This window comes from Neomonachus schauinslandi, chromosome 12, assembly GCF_002201575.2.
Source record: "Neomonachus schauinslandi chromosome 12, ASM220157v2, whole genome shotgun sequence".
Lineage (NCBI taxonomy): Eukaryota > Metazoa > Chordata > Mammalia > Carnivora > Phocidae > Neomonachus > Neomonachus schauinslandi.
Genome location: NC_058414.1, coordinates 37792552 through 37804587, shown reverse-complemented (window position 1 = coordinate 37804587; position 12036 = coordinate 37792552). Strand labels below are relative to the sequence as shown.

The 12036-nt window shown below is 41.0% G+C and overlaps 1 protein-coding gene across 1 annotated transcript in view; it reads left to right on the top strand.

Annotated features, from left to right (window-relative positions):
• PON1 (paraoxonase 1) overlaps positions 1 to 12036 on the top strand; it is a 32053-nt gene that overhangs the window by 2363 nt on the left and 17654 nt on the right. Inside the window, 3 exon segments of the mRNA XM_021689518.1 lie at positions 5570 to 5640; positions 7137 to 7192; positions 8381 to 8549. Coding sequence (XP_021545193.1) covers positions 5570 to 5640; positions 7137 to 7192; positions 8381 to 8549 — 296 coding nt within the window.

Sequence of the window (12036 nt, the reverse complement as noted above, 5' to 3'; positions counted from 1 at the left end):
ACACTGTTGGTGGGAATGCAAGCTGGTGGGGCCACTCTGGAAGACAGTATGGAGGTTCCTCAAAAAGTTAAAAATAGAACTACCCTAGGACCCAGCAATTGCACTATTACATATTTACCCAAAGGATACAAAAATACAGATTTGAAGGGATACATGCACCCCTGATGTTTATAGCAGCATTATCAACAATAGCCAAAACAATGGAGAGAGCCCAAATGTCCATTAACAGATGAATGGATAAAGAAGATGTGGAATATATATACAATGGAATATTACGCAGCCATCAGAAAGAATGAACTCTTGCTGTTTGCAACAATGTGGATGGAGTTAGAATGTATTATGCTAAGTGAAATAAGTCAGCCAGAGAAAGACAAATACCATATGATTTCACTCATATGTGGAATTTAAGAAAAAAAAAAAAGCAGATGAACATATGGGAAGGGACGGGGGGAAGGAGAGAGGGAAACAAACTAAAAGAGACTCTTAAGGATAGAGAACAAACTGAGGGTTGCTGGAGGGAGGTGGGTGGGGTGTTGGGCTAAATGGGTGATGGATATTAAGGAGGGCACATGTTGTGATGAACACTGGGTATTGTATGTAAGTGATGAATCACTAAATTCTACTTCAGAAACCAAAATTGTTAACTAAGGAAAATTTAAATTTAAAAAATCTTATTTAAAAATGAAAGAAAAAAAAAACTTCTACCTTTAATCAGACATTTGAGAAGGCAAGAGGAAAGTGGGAGTGAGATGAACCTCTGGTTTTAGAATGGAAAGGGGATCTAGAAGAACCTGGGGAATAGGAACGATGCAGGGCCAAGAGGATGGTGGTTAGGGAGATGGAGTATGGGAGCAGCCCAGACGGGAGCAGGAAGGGAAATCGCACCCCCTGTTTGAAAGGCCCTGAAGCCTCAGTCCTCAAAGGGGCTGTGGACCAGATGCATGAGCATCGGCTGGGAGCTCAATCTCGTTGCACAATCTCGGGCCTCACCCCACACTACAGAATCCAAATCAGCACCATTTAACAAGTTCCCCCAAGGGATTTGTATGCACTTCTTTAAAGGACATTCAAATCCTATATCACCCATGTTAGAACCAGATCAACAGATTCTGGAGGATAGGTAAATTACATTTGTTACCATTTAGAGGTAAGGCCCTTGAGTCCCAGAGAAGATCATGAATCTGCCCAAGGAAGAGAAGGGAAGAGAATATGTCCTGACACCTGCAACAGGAGCAACCCAAACCCCCACAGTGGATACAACCTGTGTTCTTCAGAGATCCAGTAGACAGGAGTGGGGCAGGTTTACATGAGATTATATAGGTCTGGGGCTGGTGGGAACTTGTGAAAGGATTTAAAAGGTGTCTCGAGGGGGTTCCCTAATGCTTTCGAGGTGATAACAGCACCGAGGAAGGAACCGAGAGAGCTCCCCTGGATCAGTAGTCTCCCCTGCCCAGCTCTGTAGTCGGCTGTTGTGACCTTGTAGGGTCCCAATGAGGAATAATGGAGGAATGAGGAGTGTATAGTGGCAGAAAGTAGACTGAGGAGGCTGAATATGGCCCCAAGGAAAGTTCCAGAGTGGATTTCTTAACGCATAAGCTAAAGATCCTCACTTTCTTTTGTGAGAAGCAAGCACATATGCGCAAATCCAAGGAATGCCTTGGACTAGGCTATAAACAGCGCCCTAGGGGTGTGGAATGTTGCAGCCCTGCATCTCTATGGCAACTTGCCCATTCCTAAATTGCTGCTTGTGACGTGTAAGACCACTGTTTCCCTGCATTAGAAGGAGACTGCAAAGCTAATGTGAGCATTTCTGCCACCCCACGCCCGCTCCACATTCCACACCACAGTGGGAAGAGGGCAGTGGTGGATTCCAACAGAACTGGGCTGGGTGCCATTTCTGCAACTTCCAAGTCACTTTCCCATGCTGAGCCTGTCTCTCTACCTAAAACTTATAGGATGATAGTACATATCATAGTAGGATAAATATAAAATCTGGCACATGAAAGGTACTCTGTAAATGTTAGCTTTTTTTTTTGCCATATGCTATTGCAAAAATCCACCTACGGATGACCCACCTAATGAGTGATATTTGAATATATATTAGGATAATGTCTCGTGTGACTGACCCTAGGCTAAGGATGAATAAATAACTCTCCAGCCTTCTCTATCAATACAACTGACACCACTTTCTCCATCTGATGCACCAGCCTAGTAATTCCACAAAACAACTCGGCAGACATCTACGGACGACCTTCTCTCTGCCGGTGCTGGGTCCTTGCTGGGTCACAAAGATGAATAGGATGCAGTATTCACTCACAGATTTCAGAGTTTACTATAAGCCACAAGACCAAAAACCAATAACTACAAAACAATAGGGTCAGAGACATGATAGATGTAGAAGAGGAGGTTCATGCAGATAAAGGAGTTATGAATCCTATCACAGAAGACCAGGAGGAGCTACAAAAAGGCATGAGAAGGAGTCTTTCCCCACCCCGGGGGTTAGGAGGTATGGGCATTCTAGGCAGAGGGAGAAGTGGGAACCAAGAAAAAGAGGTGTGAAATTGATATGTAGAAAAGGGCCCCGGGGCGCTGGGTGGCTCAGTCATTAAGCGTCTGCCTTCGGCTCAGGTCATCATCCCAGGGTCCTGGGATGGAGTCCCGCATCGGGCTCCCTGCTCCGCGGGAAGCCTGCCTCTCCCTCTCCCCTCCCCCTGCTTGTCTCTCTCTCTGTCAAATAAATAAATAAATAAAATCTTTAAAAAAAAAAGAGAAGGGCCCCGTATCATGACACCTCATGTCAAATCCCATCTCTACTATTTGAAATAAGCAACAACAAGCAACCTACGTAGCTTCTCTTTGCTTCAGTTTTCTTACCTACCAATCAGGTAAAATATTAATTGTTGCCTCAAACGTGACGAGGAAATTAATTGGGGAAGTATGCACGAGAGCCCTTAGCATAGGGCTTGGCACACAGTTGGTCCCAGTGAGGAATAATGGAGGAATGAGGAGTGTATAGTGGCAGAAAGTAGACTGAGGAGGCTGAATATGGCCCCAAGGAAAGTTCCAGAGTGGATTTCTTAACGCATAAGCTAAAGATCCGCACTTTCTTTTGTGAGAAGCAAGCACATATTTGCGAAGAATAATTCACGGCAGGGATTGTGTGATTTCTGGCCAGACTTCAGAGGCCTATGAATCAGGGGCACACCGCAGACATTGAATTTTATCCCTTAGACCTGGAACATTTGAACCTAAGCAAGCCCTTGATCAGATATTTCCTGATAATTAAGATTAATATAGAAAAATATGAGCTGGATTATAGCAACGCAGGCGCAATTGTCTTCTGGTGCTTCCTCCGGTTTTAGGCAGTGTTGCCTGCACGTGCTGAGCAGAAGACCGAATGTGAGCTTTGCCTTCTCACTTGAGTTCCAGGCCCAGCTCAACCACTTCATAAGCTTGCGGATTTGGAAAGCCCCTTAAACTTAGTCATCCATAAAATCGGGGAGATAAAACCTCAGGAAGGGGCTGGAGGATTAAATGAGGGTTTATACAGTACCTGAGCTGTAGTATTGGTGATTATTCTGTTGAGGTATGACTTGTTTTGGGGCCACACATTTGAACTCAAAGCAACTGAGTGCTGATTTCATGCCTCCTTAGCTACCCTGGGCTCCCTTTGACTGTGATTATTCTACCTTTTCCAGGTCAGAGATGGTCTTGCATGAGAGAGAAGCCTGAATCAGGATAGGGGCTGATCTGCTCTGCTTTTCTCTGCCTTCTATTATCCCATCAGGTTTGATGGGTCTTGTGACCAGGCAGTGCGTCTGTTCTTCCCAGGTGGCTTTGGCTCTAAGACAATCTAATTTGGCTATCCTTGGTATTTTTCACAAGTCTCGGCCCACTCAGTGATTTCATGTCATCGAATCTTTTCTATAGGACCTGCAACTTCAACATCATTTGTGCTGTCCTTTGAATCCCTTGGGGCACTTTACGGATATTCACTGAGCTTTCCCTAGACCAATGTTTTCCAAAATGGATGTTCATAAATCAAATTTAGTAGATTATGGCCAGCATTTTAAAATGAATGAAATAGAATTGAATAGAAAGGTTAAGAATGTATTACACGTATTCGGATGAGTATTCTTTTGTGAACCTGTTTTAGGGTATGTGTGTGTGTGTGTGTGTGTGTGTGTGTGCCATGCAAAATCCTTTTCCTAATGCATCGTCCTTTTCCCTTTTATTTCTTTATTGTGAACTTTTGTAATTATAATGTCAGATTCCCATTTTTTAAATACCTTGTAGCTTCTCAGGTCATGGGGGCAGATCCCAACTTTCCCTTGAAGTCTCCTTTGTAAATTCAAGTTCATCATTCAGGGAACCACCCTCTGTTCACAGGCCAGGCCTTCTTCAGCTATTCATTCATCTCTGGAGCTCTAGCACCCAGGCTGGTGGTTCTCCACTCTGGTTGTGCTTCAGGATAAACTGTCATTTCTCCTGTTAACAATGATTAACAAAGCTAATTGCTAGATCCCACTCCCAGCCTGTTAGGTCAGACCCTCTCCAAAGGTGGAATTGATGGCCAGCCGCCATGGCAGTAGGAACATGTTACATTTTTTCTGGATGAAAGATGGAGCACCCCAAATTCCTATCATTTTATACCATCTTAAGAATTTTATCCAGAGTGTCCCCTAGCCCAACCTCTTCCTCTGTGAGACTAAATTATCAGTAAGGCAAGTGAAGAATTTCTCAGCCTATCTTTAGCCAAATAAGATTTCTGGGCATTCTTCAATAATCGTTGCTAGTCGCTAAGACCATATTGTATCATTAGTTCTCAAAAAAATGTTGATTGTTTAAATCTGTTGGCCGTGCTGATGTTGTGGGCCAGTTCTTTTAAATGCCTCAGCAATAGTTTTGTTCTGCTCAGGCACCTGGCTTGTACGTCCTTCCCACATCTGTCCTTTTTTCTTTTGTCCTTCGCTCAAATGTTCCCTGGGATGTTTATGCACTCAAATTTAATAAGTTGCTTTTGTGTGTGTGTGTGAAATGTCTTTTTATACGCTGGCCTTGGGTATGATTTTCTGAAGTTATAAACCCTTTAAGCACACCTGTGTTTTTCAAGTGACACACCCCAAAGCAGATGCCCAGTCCAGGCTTTGGAGCCAGACTGGGCAGATGGGTAGGAGGCCCATCTGTCAGCAGCCCTAAAACATCAATGGAGTAAATTGGAACCATGTTGCTATTTAACCCAAATTTCCACATAGGACTCCTTACGCAGCTGATGAAGTAGTTCCTATTCCTGCCAAAGTGCGCAGAGCTCTGGAGAGGACATGATGTATTTCCTTTGTGGATCAGTCCACCTCGGCTAAATAAACACTGAATGTACCCAGAGGCCCCGCAGGTCTTATTCTGACCTTGTCTGGTAGAATCACTCAGACTCCAGGGACCGCTAACCCCAGGGTTGAAACTCAGGCAAAGTCCAGTTGAGGAGAACTTTATTGGCGGCTAACTTTTGCAACTTAATTGCAATTTCTGAATAGTTTTAGGTGCGTTTTATTCCTTTTTTTTCCTCCCCCAGAACACAACTTCATGCCTTCCGAGAAGTAACACCAGTCGAACTTCCTAACTGCAATTTAGTTAAAGGAATAGGTAAGTATGTAGAGAGGAGGAAGTATCTCATTGGAACTTGCAGTATTATCTTGCTATTGATTTGATTAATACACCTGTTTAGTTTTGTTCAAAAAATAGAACCATGAACCAGGAGAGAATGATTAAGTCAGTAGTTAATTATAAATACCAACGTACTTGACTTTTGACTTCACCAACATATGGCCAAGGTATTGACGGTTTTTCATAGTTTGTTTTTGTTTGGTCAGTTTAGCAAAAACAGTAAGTGGGAACAATGTTTGATTTTATGGTAATACAACCTGAGGAGATTCCAGGGGAGGGACAGAGGAAGGAGAAAAAGCAGTGAGTAAAGGGACAAAATTTAAAAGGCTCTCACACACCTTGGCAGTTACCACAAGACTTCTCATGCATCTCTCTTTTAAATATGGGGGAAGAATATTTTTTCCCAGAAGTTCTCAGCAGATTTCCCCTCAGATCTCATTAGTCAGAGATAGACAACAGGCTGGGGCCCTAGCTGCAAAGGAAGCTGGGAAAGTAATTATGGGGCTCCCATTGGGGAAGGAAGGCCCTGTCAGCAAAGATAAAAGGCTAGGGGAATAGCAGCTTGTAGGCAACCAACAGGGAGTGTCACAGGACTCAAGTCCCCATCTGGTTTCAACCAACCAATTTTGTTATTTGAGGACAACTTGTTTGAGATCCATGCTTTGGATGTTATGTTTTGTTGTGCTAAGTTTAGAATTATTTATCTCGGTTGACTAAGGAAGGAAAGGCTATACCATATGACTTATTCAGTCAGCATCAAAAAGGTTGGCCAGATATCTTACAGTGCAATCTTTCTCTAGAAAACAAATATGATATTGATATTAGATATCACTGGATATTTGAAAAACAAACATCTCCACTAAGAGTATCAATACAAAATCAAAAATCTCATTTGTCTCTAGGTTGATAGAGATTTTAAAAATGTACATGGAAAGTATAATTAGCTTGGCGATATTTTACTGATGCTTATAATTAATAGTGGATGCGTATTTTGCATGTGAAATGTATCCCCATTTTAACTAAAGCATTTGGAATCTGCCTATATTTCCAATATGGTTCTCAAAAGAATTTACTGGATTTGGAATTAAGTATTAATATATGTTGGTAGTTTACGCTGTGTCTTTAACAAAACAGCGAGCTGTTTTCAAATAATTGTACCTTTTATAAATTTTGTGAATTTCCATGAACTTTATGTAGATTTCAGAGTCTGAGGAAAAAGTTCTAGTCCATTAATTTAAAAAATACATATTAAGTGTAAATTTTAATTACACTTAATTATATCAGTGTCTTCTAATTTTTACAGAATCCTATTAGTCAATTTGAAGAAGTAAATGAAAGAGTTAATTATTCTGAATCTATCAAATAAGAGCTAAATATGTAGCCCCATTTTCCAGTGAAGAGCTATAAAGAAAAGGATCACCAGCGCCCTGCAATCGTCTACAGCACTCTGTACTGACTGTTTTCTTTTCTGGCAGAAACTGGCTCCGAAGACTTGGAGATACTCCCTAATGGACTGGCTTTCATTAGCTCTGTAAGTGGTTTCTTTCTTTACAGTGCTCTACACCATGTTCTAGATCCAGCAGCTTAAGTCTTTTGTTTAAGCTTGCTATTTACCAATGCCCACCTTCAAATAAAATAAGCAATCATATGGTTTAAAAAACCAACAGTATACACATTTTACACCGGTGTTAAAATTATGGCTGTATGCCTTCTAGGCATATTTGTACTCCTGTGTGTATGCTGAACTCGAATATTACCTTATCTTCCATTGTAGCAATTTCTGAGTCCAATGAGTTCAAGAATGGCTTTCCATCGATGGTCTATCCCTTGAGGCACTTAAGTGGTATAGTCAAATATTTACTGAATTGGGTGTATGTTTCTATATATCCCTCCACATGTCATTTAGATTTTACCTTTTTCTTTCACACTTTTCAAAATAAGCCCTTTAATCTAAAATTATTGATAGGCCATTCCACAATTTCCACACTTTGAAGAGTGAAGCCACCATGTTTGTTGAACCTCTTCTGCATACAAACCACGGTGGTGGTGACATAGCTCAAAAACAAAAGAAGTCAACACCCTTTGCTGGCTGTTGTAATTTATTTAGTCCAGTTTTCTCCTGTGAAGATGGAAGACTAGTCATCTTCTCCAGCAGTGTCTTACAAACCCCTTTTCTAAAGCAACAGAATAACATATTCCAAGCAAAATCTTATATGGGACCCCAGCATCTAAAACAAAAAACAGCTGTGTTGTTCTAATTGAAGGCTAAGAAAGAAGTTGTCTCTGGGCTCACTAGACTTCCCCTAAAACTCTGTCCCTGAGATGCTTCCAAGGAACCTGCCAGGAGACATTTTAAAAACCATAACCAATGTTCTCTCCATATTCTTTGCTTATATGATTGAAGCCCATTAGCAATTGCCCAGTTGGTCTACTTTTCCATTTTTGATCTTTCTCATGAGTTGGGAGCTGTGGTATGGGACCCACATGGCTTTGCTGCTGGTGATGGAAGGGTCCGAGCCAGTGTGTTGTGTGGGGTGGACTGGGGGAACACGTGGCTTCCAGAACCCCCATGGGCCTATCGCTCAAGCCAACCAAGAGGCTTCCCATGTGGCCCTGTGACGCGAAGTAGACAGTATGACCCCATGTGCTATCTACCGCCTCGATCAGCTTTTGAAGTATTTGTAATGTGCCTCTTTTTTTCTTCTTCATGTTTCATAAGGGATTAAAATATCCTGGAATAAAGAGCTTTGCACCTGATAAGGCTGGCAAAATTCTTCTGATGGACCTGAATGAAGAAGATCCAAAAGTGTTAGAACTCAGGGTCACTGGAAGTAACTTAGATCAGTCTTCATTTAACCCTCATGGGATTAGCACATTCACAGATGAAGGTAACGCTATTTAATGCTTATTAAAAACAAAGCCAAAATTTAAAAAATGTTAAAGAATGAATATTTCCTCTCATTCAACTACCATATAATCATGATTAATGTTACTCTTCTGTTAAACGTATCCCATATGTTAATGAAATATAATATTATAACCACTCTGATGCTTGAGAATGCTAAAATACTTAAGGTTTGTAAAGCACTTATTTTTAGAAATACCAGCATTCACATTATCGCTATAATTACGGTAACAATAATATTTAGCTCTGATCATTATGGGTTTTCCATTTCAAATAATTGTCCAGATCCGGGAATTTACAGGGATAGATTTTTCTAACAGAAGGCATCAGCAACGTTATAGATCCACTGACAGAAAGTCACTGTGGTCAGTTTTCTCTCAGCCCTGTCACTTTCTGTGCCCTTCTGTCCACTGGTTCCTCTGTTTTGTCTTCAAACTACTCCACATTTCAAAGCTATCAACATATTGCCCCCATCCCTCATGTCATCCTTCCATTTCTTCCTTTCTAGATGCAGCCTTTTGCGGGGTCTCTACGTGACTCTTCAACCCTGGCTGTGCACAGAAACCCCTGCGGGATTTGACATCAACTGCATTGGTTTTCTTTTTACATTTTGACCCCCTATTTCTCTTGCCCTCCACTCCCCACCTCTGGCAACCACCATCTATGAGCTTTGTATTTCACTTTTAGGTTTTAATTCTACATATAAAAGAAATCACTTGCTTTAGTTCCCTCCCCCCGACTTATTTCACTTAGCATAGTGCCCTTAAGGTCCATCCATATTGTCACAAATGGCAGGATTTTTGTTCTTTTTTTTATGGCTGAATAATATTCCTCTGTGTGTGTGTGTGTGTGTGTGTGTGTGTGTGTGTGTTTATTCATCCATCGATGGACACTTAGGTTGTTTCCATGTCTTGATTCCTGTAAGTAATGCTGCAATGAACATAGGGAAGCATATAGTTTTCAAAATTAGTGTTTTCATTTTCTTTAGATCAATACCCAGAATGGAATTCCTGGGTTGTATGGTAGTTCTATTTTTAATTTTTCGAGAAAACTCCACAGTGTTTTCCACAGTGGCTGTACCAGTTTGCATTCCCAACAACAGTGCATGAGGGCTCCTTTTTCTCTACATCCTTGCTAACACTTTTATTTCTGGTCTTTTTGATAATAGCCATTCTAACGGGTGTGAGATGGTATCTCGCTATGGTTTTGATTTGCATTTCCCTGATTAATGATGTTGAGCATCTTTTCTTGTACTTGTTGGCTGTCTATGTCTTCTTTGGAAAAATATCTTTTTCAGATCTGCTTATTTTTATTTTTTTAAAGATTTATTTATTTATTTAAGAGAGAGATTGGATGTGAGTGGGGTAAGGGGCAGAGGGAGAGAGAAAATCCTTCAAGCAGACTCTCGCTGAGCACGGAGCCAGACACAGGGCTCGATTCCTGGACCCCGAGATCATGACCTGAGCTGAAATCAGGAGTCAGACACTTAACAGACTGAGCCACCCGGGCCCACCTCTTCTGCCCATTCTAAAATCAGATTATTTATTTGTTTTTGCTATTGAGTTAAATGAATTCTCAAAATGGATTAAAGACTTGAATAGAAGACCTGAAACCATAAAACTCCTAGAAGAAACATAGGCAGTAAGTTCTTTGACGTAGATCTTGAAGATGATTCTTTTAAATCTGACACCAAAAGCAAAAGCAACAAAAGCAAAAACAAACAAGTAGAATTAAATCAAACTAAAAAGCTTCTGTACAGCAAAGGAAATCATCAACAAAATGAAAAGCCAACCTACTGAATGGAAAGGAATATTTGCACATCATGTATCTGATAAGGGGCTAATATCCAAAATATATAAAGAATTCATTTAACTCAATTGCTCCCTCCCTCCGTCCCTTCTTTCTGGCCTTCTTTCCTTTCTTCCTTCCTCCACCTCATTTATGCTGTTGACCACTGTCTCCTTCAAGTAAATTTCTCCTCCCCGATATTCCAATGTACTTATTTAGCTTAGTTCTGATCCTACTGCAGGTTTTCCCCCCTGTTCATTGTTTTGTCACTCATTTCAAATTCTCTGAACATTCCCCCAAAGACTGATTTTTTTGCCTCCTCTTTATTTGCTCTAGTTCAAAAAGTTCAACCAAGTCACACCCATTAACTGGGCCTGCTTTCTGGGAGAATTCCATTAATGGGGTATTCTTTATTTTGAATCAGCTCTTCAGTTCCATTCCTTCAAGCTTACCAGATTATTCTATTTGAGTTCCTCCCTTATAGCTGCTTTAAACTCAACATGTTGAAAACTGATTTTCCATCCTTTTATCCTTTCCTTCTTTACCTTTCTACCCCGTATGACATCTCTTCTTTTATATATACATGTATAGTCCCCTTTCAGTGACCTCTCCACCCATTTATCAACATCGTATTTTATTTTTAAAACATCAAGAGCAAAGCAATATACTGTTGGGTATGTGTACACTTTTAAGAATAAAAGGGATTCAAATTACCCAAACCCTTCTATAAAGTGCTTTTGCATTTAATATTACATTCTGGACTCCTTTCTGTGACAGTGCATTTAGAGCTCCTTTACAATGCCTGTTTAGGATCCAGGTGCATGGGAGTGCAGTAATGTAGTTCTTCTGTTGATGGATATTCAGTCTGTTTCTGCCTTTACGTTCATTGTGAACAATGCTAAAATAAACATTCCTGTATATATATCTTCTGTGAGTGTTTCCTTAGGATAAATGCCTAGAAGTAGAATCTGCTGCACAAAACATGAATCTGGGTTTCAGTGCTCACTCATGTTTGATTTTTGACTTCCTCATTTCTCAGCCATCATCAGGGACTTTTGATACTTCCTGTCAAATGTCCTCATATCCTTTCTTGCCACTTCTTGTTAATGCCATCCTTCTGGCCCTGTCCCTTCTCCCCCCATACCTGGATTACTGCTGTACTGTAAGCTCATGTTACTCCTTGGCTCCAAAGCCCCAGTGAGTAAGCCCTGGGTCCTTACCCTGAGCCCTAACAAGACTGGCCTTGGCTACCTACCTTTATGGCTGCAGGCTTCCCACTCTTGCTTTCACTCACTCTACTCCAACCACAACCTCACTATTAAGAGATGTGTCAAGGAAGTTCCTGTCGCAGGCCCTTTGCACACTCTCTTCCCTCAACTGGGAATGCTCTTTCTCCAGATACTCACATGGTTTGGTCTCCTATATCATTTAGGTTTCTGCTTTAACATCACTTCATCAGAACTTGCCTGACTGTCATGAAGAAAACATCTCATTACTCTTCATTCTTTTATCTGGTTTTATTTTCCCTATGTAGCACTTAATACCAATGAAAATAAACACTTGTTTGTTCAACGTCCTAACCACCAGGAGCCTCCTGGTTGGCTTCTCTGTTTAAATCTCTTCATTTCAACCCACTAAACTTTGCATTGTTTTTCTTTAAACACCAATTTGGTCACATCAAA